Below are 17,642 nucleotides of genomic sequence, written 5' to 3'. Positions count from 1 at the left end.
GTTTAATTTTTATTTCATTTTAGTATCTCGTTCAAAATTTAACGTTAATTTTTGAAAAAAAATAAAAGTTTAGGTACCAAAACACACAAAAATTGATAGTTTAGGTACTAAACACATTAATTTTTTAACGGTGGGATACTAAAATGAAACAAAAACTAAAATTTAGGTATGATGTTGAAAAAAATAAAAAGTGTACGTACGAAAACGGATGAAAAAGAATATTTAGGTACTAAATACATAATTTACCCAAAAAGTTGCGTACAGAGCCCTAATTGGGTAAAATTTTCTGATCCGAACACCAAACCGCAATTTTATATGCCCCAACCTCATACTGGTTCTTCTACCATAATCCAAAAACCCCCAGCACCTCCATAGCAATACATCATAAAGCTGTACCCACAAAGGAATAAAAAACAAAAATCCATTTAAAAGAGAATTGATCCCTAAGCTTCTATCTTCTGATATCAAAATTAAAGCGACAAATACAATGAAGGAAGACGAAGTCGGCGGGCCTCCAAATAGAGAACTGTACGCACTGTTACACATATCGCCGGACGCCTCCGATGAAGAAATCCGAAGAGCTTATCGGCAATGGGCTCAAGTTTATCACCCTGACAAATATCAAGCTCCTCATGTAGGTCATTTTCACTCAACAAATTTTCTTTAAAATAACTTTTAATTCGAAAATTTACTTCAAGAATTAGCTTTCCCCCTATTTTTAGATGAAGGAAATTGCTACGGAGAATTTCCAAAGAATATGTGAAGCATACGAAATATTATCTGATGAAAACAGGAGGCAAATATACGATATTTATGGTATGGATGGTTTGAATTCTGGATTAGAGCTTGGCCCAAAGTTGAATAAAGTGGAAGAGATAAAAGAACAGCTCGAGAAGTTAAGACGCATGAAGGAACAACAAAAGATGTCCCCTTTTCTACCTTCGGGTTCAATTGTTGCTAATTTGTCTCTGCCTCAGTATCTAGACGGTGATGGCATTATGGGAGGGTATTGCCCCTGTTATTTGTGTTATTCTTAATTTGATTGTTTTGGTGAAAGCTTGTTAGTCCTTTTACATTGCCATTACATTAATATAGCATGTTGAATATTTGGTTTTCTTAATATTTCAGAATGGCTATGACTAGTGAAGTTCAGTCTCAGTTGTCGAAACGGAATACTATTGTGATCGGTGGAAATTTGGGAGTCAAAGAAAATTCTGGTGGTGGTGTTGCTTCGGCTGTATTTAGGCATCAGATTTCTTCAGGTTCCTCCATAGAGCTTATAGGATCGCTTGGCTTACGGAGTCTTATAGGTGTGCAGACAACACGGTAGGCATTTGGGTTTTACCTCTGTTTGTTTACCCATTTAGTACTTTTACTCTGTATATCATCTCTCCCCTTTTCCCTTCCAGTCAGTTATCATTACACTCAACTGCTACAATGACAATTGCAAAGTCTTTACATGATGGTTCGATTAATCTTTCAAATTCCTGGACTCGTCAACTCTCTGATACAGCAAATGGAAATGTATGCTACTTATATTTTTAATTTATTCTGGTTAATCATGCTTCAATGTGAAATGCTAACTCTTAGTTTTTTCTGCTTTGTTTGAGGCTTCTAATCTCAATCACTTTGTGTTTTCTCTTCTCCACTTCTACAGATAGAACTTGTTCTAGGTCCAGAGTCATCTATTGGGGTTGGATGGAAAATGAAAGACGGAAATATGTCTGCTGGTGGAGATGTGAAGGTAAGTCATTTTTCACTATTTAGGTTTCCAAATTTATGGCAGAATAGCTAACAAAAAGGATATCCAAATGGATCTAGAAGCTATCTTTGATACACCAAAAGACTTGTGCAATTATATTACTTAATTTGTTCTGTTCATGGGCTAGGGTAGACCCTTAGAGGTACATTAGTTTTTTACACTCTTAGCTCAAAATAATCAATGGCCATCCCTGAATTTCTAGCAAAAATTGTGATCTTTGGTCCATTTGTGAACTAGAGCTTGAGTTTGAACGGAAATAACTTTGAAATTTTGTGCAAAAGCTGATGGAATTTGAAGCTATAATCAGTGGGCAGATTGATTCAGCTATTAAGATTTGCTGTTTCAGCCTCTTATGGAGATAAGACAAATGAACTGTCTTTAGCGAGTTTTATTGATACATATCATTGTACTGTACTTGTAAAGCAGCATTCTTGCCTTTGTCTACACCTTCTATTCAAAACCTTATGTTTTGTTTATTTCTTTTAGCCATCATGATGCCAGTTGTATTTTTTTAATTAATATTTTCATTCATGTTGAGAACTGCAGTTTGGCACACATTCTTTTGGGGTCTCTGCTCGTTATACCCGTCGTTTTTCCTCAAAATCTCAAGGTCGTATTGTAGGCAGATTTGGAAGGTATGTTTGCATAACCAATACGGATGATGAATAAGCGAGGCAAGTTAATGTTTATTCTTCTTTGCTGTTTATGCTGATAAATGAAAGATATTGTATCGTTTTAGATAAAATTCTTGTGCAATGTTTAGGATGGCATGTTTCTATACTCTTTGTATGAGGTTGTTTCGTGACCTTAGAAGAAATCAAAATATCAAATTTGCATCTTAAATTGAGTAACTATTTTTAGTTAGCTTGAACAGTGGCTACTAAGCTTATGTGTCTGCACTGACAACTATTTTTTTCCTTTTTCCTTTTTCCAGCACTGCTCTTGAGGTTGAAGTTGGTGGTGGGAGGAAAGTGTCGGATCTTAGTACTGTTCACATGCTTTATACAATTGGAATTCGGGTAATTGCATGTGTTTTGCACATTGTAATGCCATATTTTGGTAAAATCTCACTTATTCGTAAATATAGCTATTTGGAATGTGCTCCTGCACCCAACCAAGGTTTACCATTTTGTTGGCACTATCGTGTTATATTGACATATTTAGGTTATGCTTTTTATGTATGGAGATGATGATATTGTCATATAGGTAAAAATAAAATGGGTCTTTGAATCTTTTCTTTTGTTTCCCAGGGTATCTTTTGGAGATTTGAATTGCACCGTGGAAGCCAAAAGTTAATTATTCCTGTAAGAATATCATATCCTCTGATTTGTTTCCAAGGTTATTTGTATTTTAGGCATGGATTTGCCTTTTATATATGTTCTTTTTTTCATTTGAAATTTTGACTTGTGGTACTTCTTTGTTCTACTGCTTATTTTTAAGGGATTGGTTTTGAACGGGATTAATGCTTGTGTAGAATTTCATATAGGATAAAATTGTCTATCCTTGCATTATTTCCAGTTCTCAGAAATGAAATGTTTGAAAAATGATCCATGAACCATGCTATAAAACTTCTTATGATATTATAATTTAGAAAACTTTCTCCGGTTGTCAACTTTTGGTAGAAACTAAAAGATACATTACAAGTGCATATGGCATGGAGTTTTCTTCATGTTGATTTAGATTTGAATGGTATACACTTGATTAGTATATCATTGGGAAACCATAATTGTGTTATGCACCAAAATGTGCATACAGTTGAGCTTTTAGATCTATATATTGAAGTGTAATAACCTTTAGCTATATGATGTTGCCTGTAAACATGATGTTAGTAAAGAAATTGTAGACTTAATGCAAGGAAGAATTTTAGAAATGTATTTTTTCCTGTTGGAAATTTTTTAATAGATATTGATCTCTGATATTGATTACAGTTCCTGCATTTAATCTGTTGCTTTTGTGTGTTATATGCAGGTTTTGCTTTCCAGTCATTTTAACTATGCATTAGCTACTGGAGCATTCGTAATTCCAACATCAATTTACTTCATACTCAAGGTAACCTCTTCCGCTTCAGTCCAGTTGTATCTACTTTTGAATATCTTGTTGTCTTTTAATCCCCATTTCTGGTTAGATAAATTGAACCGGATTATTTGGATGTTAGCTGCATACATACTCTTTAGTTATTTAAATGAAATCTATTATTTAAAAGTTATTTTTTGCCCGGTTCAAGCTAAATATCATCTGCATAGGATAAACTGGATATGTGTCTATATCTTCCTTTTCTTTTTGTGGTTATATTTATTTATATGTAAATGACTACCCTTTATATACACGTGCAGAAATATTTTTTTAAACCATATTACCTTAAGAGGGAAAAGCAGAAGACCTTAGAAAATATGGAAAGGACTGCCAGCGAGGTATGTTTACAAGAATGTTTTAGGTGTTCCTTATTTTATATGCCCTTTAGGTCCTTATTTTATATTCTCATACTTTGGTGAATGAATTTGTTAATGTTTCACCGGAGAGGTGATAACCTTTAACAATTTTGAGATTAAACATTGATGTTGCACGCTACTTTTATAAGCATCTGAGTCTTGTTCAAACAATTTGAGAGTATATTTTACTTGATGTGTATAAAGGTTCGAGAGGCTAGGAAAGCAGCCTCGAAAGCTCAGCAGTTGTTAGCAAATGTGGCCAACAGGAAAAGAAATAAGCAACAGGAAACAGGTGAACTAGTTATTACTAAGGCGATTTATGGAAGTCGTAAAGCTTTAAAGAAAGGGGATGAGCTTACAGAAACAAATGATGAATTAACCTTGCAAGTGTTGGATGTAACATTACCTCTTAATTTCCTCGTTAACGATTCAGGGCAGCTTAAGGTTTGTTTCTGTTTGTCGACTCCATGATCTTATGTCGTCAGTTTTGCTGTGACAACCCCCTATGTTTAACTGGTCAATAACTTGAGAATTTCGGCATATGCATATGAAAAATCAACCGTTGATAGATCCCATTAGAATGACGGGTTTATGTTTTGATGCAGCTTCATGACGGAATAAAGAAGTCGGGCATTATGGGCTTCTGCGACCCTTGCCCGGGGGAACCTAAGCAATTACATGTCGAGTATACTTACAGCAGTGAGAGATACCAGGTAATATGAACCAATCACTCCTTATTTTCCTAACCCAGAATTATATCGGATAAATGGGATTGACCAACTTAAAATTTATGAAGCAGGTGGTTGTGGATGATTACGAGGAGTTGCAAATACCACAGTTTGCCCACAAAATCTGAATTCACAGAACTTTCACTTGATTACTGGGTTTTCCTCTGGCAATTTTTTGCATACCAAAGGTTTGAATCATATAAATTTGTTATATCCAATCTTTTAGAAACTGAATAAGAGCATTAAAGGGATTTAGTTTATTTAGCATCGTACTTTTGTGATTGATGAATGAACTCCACATGTTCTGTAATTTTAAGATCTGGGAGATGCCTTTGTTTTGTGCCATAAAATGGTGTAATCTACATTTTTTTATGTTGCATATGGAGATCAATATAAGAGAAGCGTTTGTAGATGTGAAAGCTTGGTATTGGTGTTTAATTATTTATTAGATGCCACATTTTCAAGATGTAATTTATTTTGCTTTCTAGTGAATATCAGCTTCCATCCATGTATATATCTGAATTATTATTTCAAACACGGGTTATGATTTTTTTTTTGAAAGGATAAAACTAAATAAATGATCATTAATGTTTGAGTAAATCCTTGATCTCCTTCACTCCTATGTTTTTTCTCATAATGAGGACTGATGAATTTTACCATTTGTGATCATCGACGTACTCAAACTCTCCAACATAACCATGCTTCTGCATGACCAAAATGAACTCGATGTAAATGAGCTTGATGATCACTTTCGAGGAAGGCCTTACCATGAGATGGCGTTTACCCCTCTTATTAGCATTGTACATGCACTTACTTGAGCACTGGTCAAAACTAGAGAATGGGTCGTGTAAACTCCCCTGAAAGGAAACCTTTTTATTTCTGCATTTGGTTTTGCTGAAGATAAAAAAGGTCAAAACTAGTAGTTCAAATAATGCCAAATCATGTCCCTAACTGTTACATCAGACTTTCGTCACACTGTTATCAGGTGTTAACTGTTTACTAACCCTTTTAGTAGAAAACATTAGTATTTGTGACTATTTTATAACTTTTGAAACTTCAGTGATAAAAAAACCTACTCCAACATTATTGAACGTAGGTGTAATTTACCCTTTTTAAAATCAAATTTTCTTTATAGATATTGGTCCAAACTCCAACCCCTTTTTCACAGTTGTTTATCGTACTAAGAATATTTTTCAAAATAAATGAAAATTATACTTATAATATAAATGAAAATTAAGTTGAACCAAAAAAAACAGCCAATTTTTTTTTCAATTCACGCCAAATTATGTGCAACTCAAAATATTCTTTCAACATTTAAAAATAATAATATTTTTGGTTTACGGTGGAAGAAGAAAATAAAAGAAAGAAGAAGAAAAGAAGATGAGTTAGAAAGAAAAATAAAAGAGAATGATGGTCTCCTATACTAATCCATTAATAACCTTTGTAACGCTCACGCCTAGAGCAAGAGAAAATCAAGGAAAAGATTGCTTAGTTTTTTTCAATGGATAATTTACTCACTCAGTCCATCCTTAAATCAAATTATTCATTTTAACCCCAATTTGAGCTCAATCTTAGTCCAACAATCCTGAATACAAGAACTAAAATACTTCTAATAGCTTGGGTCGATATGTGAATGTTGACTCAAAAATCCAAGTCATTACAATTTTCCCCTCCTAAGATAAACTTTTGCCTCTTCAATTACGTGGTTCATTCACAAGACCTTCCCCAAAGGTATACTCTTGCTTTAAAGTTCTTTAACCCTTGAGCTAAGATCCTTAACAACTCATCCTTATACAAAATATCATTAATTACCTCGATTGAAACTAACTAAATAATGTGAGAAGGGTCTGTTTGGTACCGATAAATCATCAAGACGTGAAACGCATTATAACCACACTTAACTTTGACAAAAACGCTAGTCAATAAGTCATGGGTTCAACACCTCTCTAATACCTTATACGATCTAAGAATCCTTGGACTCAACTTTCTTATACGTGAAAATCATAGTACCTTCTTCTAAGGTGATACCTTTAAGAAAACCTTATCATCAAAATCAAATTTTATATCTCTTCACTTAAGCTCTGTATACGATTTTTTTGATTAAATTCTACTGTGAGTCTATCTTTGATTAAATGAACCATCTCTTCATTCTATTTGAGTAAGTCGGAAATCATAATATTATTCTTGTTGACCTTTATCCAACATAAAAGAGTCATGCATCTCCTATCATACAACACCTCATATGAAGCCATTTGAATGCTCGACCTAGAATTATTGTTGTATGTGAATTTAACCAAAGAACGATGTTTGTCCCAACTTCCCTCGAAGTCAATAATGAAACATCAGATACATACCATCAATCTACATATAAAAATCTGTGATGAAGTTCAATATAGTATCTATTGCCTGTAACACCCATCTCCCGTATACCCTTCTATACACGAGATATGGATGTCACGTCATTTTAAAATAATTTTTATCATTTGAAAACCTTAAAAGTTTGTTCCAATTTGATTAACCACAAAATAGGATACTTCTAAAATCAACGTTCTAAAATTATCACTTAATTACATTACAAAGGGTTTACCATAGCTTAATTACATGCCAACTAAATTCTTAAATTGAATAAGATTGTCATAATATTACTAATGAGTCAACCTTTAATTGATGAAAGCTGCTGACACTGCTACACTCCTTATGCATTAGTCCTTGCCTCTACCTACGCGTGAAATAAACACACGTTAAGTAATTACTTAGTGAGACATAATATTGTAACGTAACCTTTGAATATACATAAATATGTCACATTTATTTATTTCGTACTAAATCATATATTCTTTAATTATCCCATGCTCCTCCTCATTTAAACCATATTTCATTCACAATTTTCTAAAAAAAAATTCGTATGCTTGGCATACCTATCTTCCTTTACATTTTTCCTTTCCATTTATCTCTTTAGTCATTATTCTTTATTTTTATTGATAGCCTCCATTCATTATTATAATGCACCTATATACATTTCAATTATGTCATCCTTACATGCCTTTTATACATTATTATACCTATCATTTTTGGCATCATTTCATGACTTTTATATATTATTATACCTTTCATTTATGGAATCCTTTCATGCCTTTGATATTTTGTTTACCTTTTCCTTTATAACATCCATTCATACCATTATGCATTGTTGTACAATATATATATATATATATATATATATATATATATATATATATATATATATATATATATATATATATATATATATATATAACATCCCTTCATATCACAATACATTAAAATTTCTTTATTCTCTTACTCAACAGTGTTTAACGTTCGTCTAACTGGCATAATTGACACCTTTCTGTCAATGCACAGTTAGGCCATTATTCTTTTACTCAACGGTACTTAATCGTTCATCTAACTGGCATAATTGACACCTTTCAACCAATTACATAGCTAGGCCATTATTCTTTTACTCAACGGTACTTAATCGTTCATCTAACTGGTATAATTGACACCTTTCTGACAATTGCACAGCTAGGACATTATTCGTTTACCCAACGATACTTATCATTCATCTAACTGGCATAATTGAAACCTTTTTGCTAATTGTACAGCTAGGCCATTGTTCTTTTACTCAACGGCACTTAACCGTTCATCTAACTACATAATTGACACCTTTCTGCCAATTGCACAGCTAGGCCATTATTATTTTACTCAACGATACTTAACCATTCATCTAGCTGGCATAATTGTCACCTTTCTTCCAATTGCACATCTAGGCCATTATTCTTTTACTCAACGGTACTTAACCGTTATTCTAACTGGCATAATTGACACATTTCTGCCAACTGCATAGCTAGGCTATTATTCTTTTACTCAATGGTACTTAATCGTTCATCTAACTAGCATACTGTCATATGCACAGTTAGGCCTCAAAGGCACTTAGCCTTTCATCTAACTGGCATAATTGACACATTTCTGTCATATGCACAGTTAGGCCTCAAAGACATTTAGTCTTTCATCTAACTGGCATAATTGACACCTTTCTGTCATATGGACAGTTAGGCCTCAAAGGCACTTAGCCTTTCATCTAACTGGCATAAATGACACATTTCTGTCATATGCACAGTTAGGCCTCTTGATCTTTTATTTTAGAGCAGTCTCTACTATAATAATTATTCATCATATCAATTAACCCTTTCCATCATTATACATTCTATGGTTTATTCTCATACTGTCAGTGCACTAATACCTCAATTTTACTATAATTTACATGGATTACTCATCCAATACAATTACGATAATTCACCTTCTATTATGAACTTATGACAATTTCATCTCTCACGAGATCTTTCAATTCAATTCGTATTCCATAATTTACATCCCTAGTGCTAATATCATCATTTATCAACCATTTCTAAAATCTGTGTGGTTTGCATACCCATTACTGATATAAAGACCTATTTTCTTATTATGAAGTTCTTATGTTTATACCCATATATTTCACATATGGAAATTCATACACTTAGTATGATTTCTTATTCTTTAGCACAAAGGTGCCCAATACAGAAATTCATACACTTAGTATGAATTTCTTATCATGTTAGCACACGAAGTGCCCTATACAGAAATTCATACACTTAGTATGAATTTCTTAACATTTTGTACACGAAGTGTCATTTGGTAATCACCATACTTACAGTAATAATTTCTACAACTCCAACTATTGTAGCATGTACATACATAATTAAATGCACTCACTTGACTTTCCTCGATATGTATCCCAAATATAAGGTGATTACTCTCGTACTTTGCTTTTGCCCTTAGTTTTGCTTGTTTTGGGAGATTGGTTCCGATCTACTCAAGCATCCATAAAACATGTACCATATCTAATGTTAGAATATTTTCTAATCAGTATACTTAAACAGTACTTAAAGAACATAACATTAACTGTTATACCTATATCAGCCTATTTTTAACATTTCTGGCTCCATAGTATCGATACTACTACCATGGTACTGATACTTCTATACTATAGTACCGATACCCCCTTCCGGTATCGATACCAAAGTTAAGTTCGATGTTTCATGGTATCGATACCCTCACCATGGTATCGATACTACTATCTATGGTATTGATACCCCCTATGATATCGATACCGAAATTAGGTTCGATATTGCTTAGTATCGATACACTTACTATGGTATCGATACTGATTGAATCAATAACGATACTACTCAGCTAAATTATCCCATTTTAGCCTATAGTATCGGTACTATTCTAGCAGTACCGATAGCCTTGCCCAGAATTTCCAGTTTTTAACCCGATTTTCACCCAAATGAGATCAATTTTCGTTATATTTACCCCATACAATACTATTAAACTCTTCCTTAACTACACATACTAACATTCCTTTATTTAGCCTCCTATAGCATCTAAAATCTTTCAAGAACATTCCATTCTAAGAATCAAACCACTTTTTTCTAATGTTTTCTTAAACCCATCTAAAACTTCTAATCTTTCATTTACCTCTTTGGCAAGTCAAATCTACCATTAAATCTCAATAAACACTAATATACTAACATATCATTTAAAAACCATATTCTAAAATCACCAATATTTTATCCATTTCATGAATTTAATCTTAATCAGTCATTCCTTAAGCTTCTATATCACTTAAGGTTATAAAAACAACCCTCAATCAAAAGGAAAAACTAATTAATTAAAACATACCTTTGTAGCTATGGAGAGGAGCTTAACCACGTGAAAGAAGAAGAAAATAGAGATATAGTTTTCCCCTTCATTTTCCCCTTTTTCTATTATAAAATACCTTAATAAAAAAATTATTAAATTCATCTCCCCTTTAAAGGACTAAAATGCCCTATATATTCATCTATAGCTACAATTTAGTTCAAAACACTATTTCAACTCATTTTCTCATCTTTTACCAATTATTCAAATAAATCTTCAAATTTTAATTCTTTTTAATTTAGTCACTGCCTAATATTTGGGGTATTACAATTCTCCCCCTCTTAAGAAAATTCATCCTCGAATTTAAAGACTTTATGCATTTACCACATTTGTACGAACATCTGTCAAATCTGACCTCCAAAAGTCTTTAATTTCTTCATTTTATACTTATAACATTTTTACTCATAAATTTTTCGTCTTTCCTTTGTAGTATAATCGGTGATCACCTTATACATCTTTAGAAGTTCTTTACATCTTTTCTGTTTCATGTTCACTCTCTTCAATTTCCCAATTTCATAATATTATCAAACAATCCTACTTTTTTTATTTGATATCACATTAACCATACGTTATTCTCTTTACAATCATTATAAATGTCACTTTAAGCAATGATCTTAACTCTCCACTTTGCAATTCCATAAGATTTACCCATAACATAGCCCCTAGAATCTTTATTAATTGTCTACTACCTTTCCACTCACACTTTTACCTTGACCCATTAAGGTTTACGGCTATCCTTTTACTCAAGATTGGTTCTATAGGAATTCATCTAGCTCTAGCCAACCTTATACTAATGTATGAGTGTATAGATCAAGGGTCAATTAATACCAATACAGGTTTACCAAAAGATAAAAAATACCTGTTACCAATTTCAGATCATCCCAATCCTTATTTGTCGTAACATTATAAATTCTGGCGACTCCCCGAGTCTCATGTCGTTACAATGATTCCTATCGTCCCCTTGATCTTCCACTTCCTATGTTTCTATTAGAGGTTGTCACAGATCTTTCAGATTACATTAAATTGTCCTCAGATTTCTTTGGATAATTTCGGGCAAAATGACCGGTCTCACCACATTGGAAGCAAGCTCCACTAAGAAGTCTGCATACTCCCCGATGCACTCTTCCACATGTCTGACATAATATTCTTTTTCCAACTGCTCTACCTGAGCTAGCAACAACCGACTGAGACTATTTTTTCTGTGAAATTGCTGCAGAACCCTTTTGGTACGAATCTCTCGAACTCGAGCCCTTGCCTCTCTTAACATAATGAGGATTAAGGCATTCCAATCCTTTTTCCCATCTGCAAACAATATTCTACCACTAATGTCTCCTCTTGAGCTCTCTCAATAGCTTTGGCTCTATTAATAACTTCTAGTAAGTTAGGCAAACTCAAAGCCAACATCATTTCTTTTAATTTTGGCCTCAACCCCTCAATAAACCAATTGCGTTGGGCCTTATCATTTGGAACTACCTCCGTATCGAACGACTCAACTTATTATACTCAATCTCATACTCATGTACTGCTCGATCACCTTGTTTCAAATTTAAAAACTTTAACAACATTGTCCATTTGAACTGTTCACCCACATATTTGTTCTTAAATTCTTCCAGGAATAATTGCCAGGTCACTTGCTCCAGTGGTGCATACACCATAGTATTTGACCACCAAACTCGAGTTGATCCTCTAAGTAAAGATACAGCTCCACCCAACTTTTCTAGATCCGAACAGTGAAGATTTTCGAGCATTATTATAACATCATTTAACCATAAATCGGCCTCTATAGGACCCTCACCCTCCTCTCCCCAAAACTCTAGAGCTCCCAAACTCTTCAGCTCTTTTGGGATCAACTTTCTCGGTGTTAGTAGAGTAGGAGGAGGCAGAGGAGGTTGAAAACGAGTAAACATAGTGTTGAGAGCTTGCATAAAAGCTCCATACTCTGGTACCGACACCCCTTGATGTGCATGCGTACTAGCATGTTTAGACGGGACCGACTTATCACTATTAGCCTCATAACTTTCATTACCAGTTATTTCTCTCTTCTCTTGTTCCCCCGCTCTACGCAAGTTCGAGGATTCTGACATCTATTAGAACATACATAATAACAACATTACTATTACTAAGGAGTGTCATCAATTACACTCTAATGACACCTTATCGGTAACTTTGACAATCTTAATGGCATGTAATCTTTTTTCTCAGTTCAATTTAACCTAGTTTTGGCCGAGAATCGGCTAAACCTATAGCTCTGATACCAATAAATATAACAAACATCTCCCGTATACCCTTCCGTACACGATACATGGATGTCACATCACTTTAAAATAATGTTTATCATTTAAAAACCCTTAAAGTTTGTTTCAATTTGATTAACCATAAAATAAGATATTTCTAAAAGCAACGTTATAAAATTATCACTTAATTACATTACAAAGAGTTTACCATAGTTTAATTACATGCCAACTAAATTCTTAAATTGAATAAGATTGTCATAATATTACTGACGAGTCAACCTTTAATTATGAAAGCTGTTGATACTGCTACACTCCTTACGCACTAGTCTTTGCCTCTACCTACGCGTGAAATAAATACACGTTAAGTAATTACTTAGTGAGATATAATATTATAACGTAACCTTTGAATATACATAAATATGTCACATTTATTTATTTCGTACTAAATCGTTTATTCTTTAATTATCCCATACTCCTTCTCATTTAAACCATATTGCATTGACATTTTTCTAAATTCTTTTTCGTATGCCTAGCACACCTATCTTCCTTTACATTTTTCCTTTCCATTTATCTCTTTAGTCATTATTCTTTATTTTTATTGATAACCTCCATTCATCATTATAATGCCTTTTATACATTATTATACCTTTCATTTATGGCATCCTTTCATCATTTTTATACATTATTATACCTTCATTTATGGAATCCTTTCATGCTTTTGATATTATGTTTACCTTTTCGTTTATAACATTCATTCATACCATTATGCATTGTTGTACAATATATATATATATATGTATATATATATATATATATATATATATAACATCCCTTCATATCACAATACATTAAAATTTCTTTATTCTCTTACTCAACAGTGTTTAACATTGGTCTAACTGGCATAATTGACTCCTTTCTGCCAATGCAAAGTTAGACCATTATTCTTTTACTCAACGATACTTAATCGTTCATCTAACTGGAATAATTGACACCTTTCTTCTAATTGCACAACTATGCTATTCGTTTACTCAATGGTACTTAACCGTTCATCTAACTAACATAATTGATATCCTTCTGCCAATTGCATAGCTAGGCCATTATTCGTTTACTCAACGGTACTTAACCGTTCATCTAACTAGCATAATTGACACCTTTCTGCCAATTGCACAACTAGGTCATTATTCTTTTACTCAACAGTACCTAACCGTTCATCTAACTGGCACAGCTACGCCATTATTCTTTTACTCAACGATACTTAACCATTCATCTAACTGGCATAATTGACACCTTTATGCCAATTGAACAGCTAGGCCATTATTCTTTTACTCAACGGTACTTAACCGTTCATATATCTGACATAATTGACACATTTGTACCGATTGCACAGCTAGGCAATTATTCTTTTACTCAACAGTACTTAACCGTTCATTTAACTGGCATAAATGACAACATTCTGTCATATGCACAGTTAGGCCTCAAAGGCACTTAGCCTTTCATCTAACTGGCATAATTGACACCTTTCTGTCATATGCACAATTAGGCCTCAAAGACACTTAGTCTTTCATATAACTGGCATAATTGACATTGTTCTGTCACATGCACAGTTAGTCCTCAAAGGCACTTAGCCTTTCATCTAACTGAAATAAATGACACATTTCTGTCATATGCATAGTTAGGCCTTTTGATCTTTTATTTTAGAGCAGTCTCTACTATAATAATCATTCATCACATCAATTAACCCTTTCCATCATTATATATTTTATGGTTTATTCCCATATTGTATGTGCACTAATACCTCAATTTTACTATAATTTATATGGATTACTCATCTAATACAATTATGATAATTCACCTTCTATTATGAACTTCTGACAATTTCATCTCTCACAGAATCTTTCTATTCAATTCGTATTCCATAATTTACATCCCTAATGCTAATATCATCATTTATCAACCATTTCTAAAATCTGTGTGGTTTGCATACCCATTGCTGATATAAAGACCCATTTTCTTATTATATAGTTCTTATGTTTATACCCATATATTTCCCATACGGAAATTCATACACTTAGTATGAATTTCTTATTCTTTAGCACACAAGGTGCCCAATACAGAAATTAAAACACTTAATATGAATTTCTTATCATGTTAGCACACGAAGTGCCCTATACGAAAATTCATACACTTAGTATGAATTTCTTATCATGTTAGCACACGAAGTGCCCTATACGGAAATTAATACACTTAGTATGAATTTCTTAACATTTTGCACACAAAGTGCTATTTGGTAATCACCATACTTACAGTAATAATTTCTATAACTATAACTATTGTAGCATGTACGTACATAATTAAATGCACTCACTTGACTTTGTGTCCCAAATATAAGGTTGATTACTTAGGTATTTTGCCTTTTCCCTTAGTTTTGCTTCTTTCGGGAGCTTGGTTCCGATCTACTCAAGCATCCATAAAACATGTAGCATATCCAATGTTACAATATTTTCTAATCATTATACTTAAACAATACTTAAAGAACATAATATTAACTTTTTATGCCTATATCAACCTATTTATAACATTTCTGGCTCCATAGTATCGATACTACTACCATGGTATCGATACCCTTTTCATGGTATCGTTACCCTCACCATGGTATCGATACTACTATAGTATGGTATCGATACTGAAATTAGGCTTGATGTTGCTTAGTATCAATACCCTTACTATGGTATCGATACTACCTCATAGGTATCGATTCTGAGTGAATCAGTATCGATACTACTCAGCTAAATTATCCCATTTTAGCCTATAATATCGGTACTATTCTAGCAGTACCAATATCCTTGCCCAGAATTTCCAGTTTTTAACCCGATTTTCACCCAAATGAGATCAATTTTCGTTATATTTACCCCATACAATACTATTAAACTCTCCCTTAACTATACATACTAACATTCGTTCATTTAGCCTCTTATAACATCCAAAATCTTTCAAGAACATTCCATTCTAAGAATCAAACCACTTTTTCTAATGTTTTCTTAAACCCATTTAATACTTCTAATCTTTCATTTACCTCTTGTCAAGTCAAATCTACCATTAAATCTCAATAAACACCAATATACTAACACATCATTTAAAAACTCATTTTCTAAAATCACCAATATTTTTTCCATTTCATGACTTTAATCTCAATTAATCCTTCCTTAAGCTTCTATATCACTTAAGGTGGTAAAAACAACCCTCAATCAAAAGGAAAACCAATTAATTAAAACTTACCTTTGGAGCTATAGAGAGGAGCTTAACCACGTGAAAGAATAAGAAAATAGAGATATAGTTTTCCCCCTTCATTTTCCCTTTTTCTATTATTAAATACCTTAATAAAAATAAGTATTAAATTCATCTCCCTTTTAAAGGACTAAAATGCCCTCTCTATTAATCTATAGCTACAATTTAGTTCAAAACACTATTTCAACTCATTTTCTCTTATTTTACCAATTATTCAAATAAATCTTCAAATTTTAATTCTTTTCAATTTAGTCACTGACCTAATATTTGGAGTATAACATTGTCTCATGAAGTTTTCTCTAAAATGTTAACATAATCTAGGGTCTCTATCTAAAATGTTAGAGGTTGAGACACAATGCAATCTCGCTATCTCCTCGATATACAACTTAACTAATCTTTTTAGGATTAGTTCCCTACACAAAGGCAAAACATGTACGATCTTCGTTAAACGATACACAATAACCCAACTGGCATCATGTCTCCCATAAGTTATCGACAACTCTGTTAAAAATCTATAATGGTCCTATCTCACTTTCATTGTGGAATATAAATAGGATATAATCACTGCAATGGAACTTGATGCTCAATTTTAACCTATTGACAAGCCAAGCATCTACCAATAAATAGGGATGACAATTTAACTCGAATCCAATAATTTCTTACCTGAATGACCCAATAGGATCATATTTTTTTTAAATTATGGCTCGAATCGAGCCGAGTCAATTTTTTAAGGGGTGAGGTTAGGTCGGGTGGAGGATGAAAATACTTCGACTCGACCGGCCCGAGGATAATATTATAATTTCTTTAAAAATTTATAATTATTTTAATTAAGTAATTATTTTATATTGGGTAGGATCAAGTCAGGTCAAATTTATACTCTAAAAATTCAGGTCGGGTTGAAGTAGGGTGAAGGATATATATTTTTCAGGTCAGGTTGGGTCAGATGAAAGATATATAATTTTTGGGTCGTGTCAGGTTCGGGTAGAGTGTACATATTTTTAGGTCAGGTCGAGTTTTCCAAAAACCTGATCGTAACCCTAGTCATTGCTATACCTAGTCACAAACTCAAACATATATCTCTTTATCGTTGGCTACAAATACAAAAACAAAGATCTTAATATATCTTATTAGTGCCTAACTAAATGGATAACAAACTAATATGGTCTTTATGAAGGATCTGGCCCTTAATTCACTAGATAGAATACAATCAACTCTTAAGTATATCGTACCATCATCTCTAAACCCAAATTTTGATTGCACTCCGTACTACACATGATTAAATTTAACCATGAGCTCATCATCTGACCTTTGAGTTCTTCTAACCTCTTGCACTACAGAAAGCTTTACTCTCAACACGACTAACAAGTCTCCATCCTTAATCATCCTCAACCTAGAAACATCATTCTAAAGACGATCATCGACATCCTACTCAATGCATCAACCA

General features: G+C 33.1%; 1 protein-coding gene across 1 annotated transcript; it reads left to right on the top strand.

Moving 5' to 3' along the window:
- Window positions 1-487: 487 nt before the first annotated feature.
- Window positions 488-5,338, top strand: LOC120199194 (chaperone protein dnaJ 13-like). Its single transcript, XM_039200367.1, has 13 exons — window positions 488-634; window positions 723-1,006; window positions 1,129-1,326; window positions 1,410-1,524; window positions 1,658-1,744; window positions 2,309-2,397; window positions 2,697-2,781; window positions 3,013-3,066; window positions 3,731-3,811; window positions 4,096-4,173; window positions 4,396-4,635; window positions 4,797-4,904; window positions 4,991-5,338. The coding sequence occupies exons 1-13, from the start codon at window positions 488-490 to the stop codon at window positions 5,045-5,047; spliced, it is 1,623 nt and encodes a 540-aa protein (XP_039056298.1). The 3' UTR covers window positions 5,048-5,338.
- Window positions 5,339-17,642: the final 12,304 nt, after the last annotated feature.

Source organism: Hibiscus syriacus, unplaced genomic scaffold, assembly GCF_006381635.1.
Source record: "Hibiscus syriacus cultivar Baekdansim isolate YM2019G1 unplaced genomic scaffold, ASM638163v2 tig00005377_pilon, whole genome shotgun sequence".
In the NCBI taxonomy this organism is placed as follows: Eukaryota; Viridiplantae; Streptophyta; class Magnoliopsida; order Malvales; family Malvaceae; genus Hibiscus; species Hibiscus syriacus.
The sequence above is the reverse complement of the archived record's forward strand: the minus strand, read 5'-3'. Positions and strand labels throughout refer to the sequence as shown.

What these genes read in the sequence shown, in the direction of transcription:
- LOC120199194 (XM_039200367.1), top strand. Translation starts at nt 488, where the DNA reads ATGAAGGAAGACGAAGTCGGCGGGCCTCCAAATAGAGAACTGTACGCA. An exon ending in CTGCTGGTGGAGATGTGAAG is followed by an intron (nt 1,745 to 2,308) that starts GTAAGTCATTTT and finishes TGAGAACTGCAG; the next exon opens with TTTGGCACACATTCTTTTGG. An exon ending in TGGAAAGGACTGCCAGCGAG is followed by an intron (nt 4,174 to 4,395) that starts GTATGTTTACAA and finishes ATGTGTATAAAG; the next exon opens with GTTCGAGAGGCTAGGAAAGC.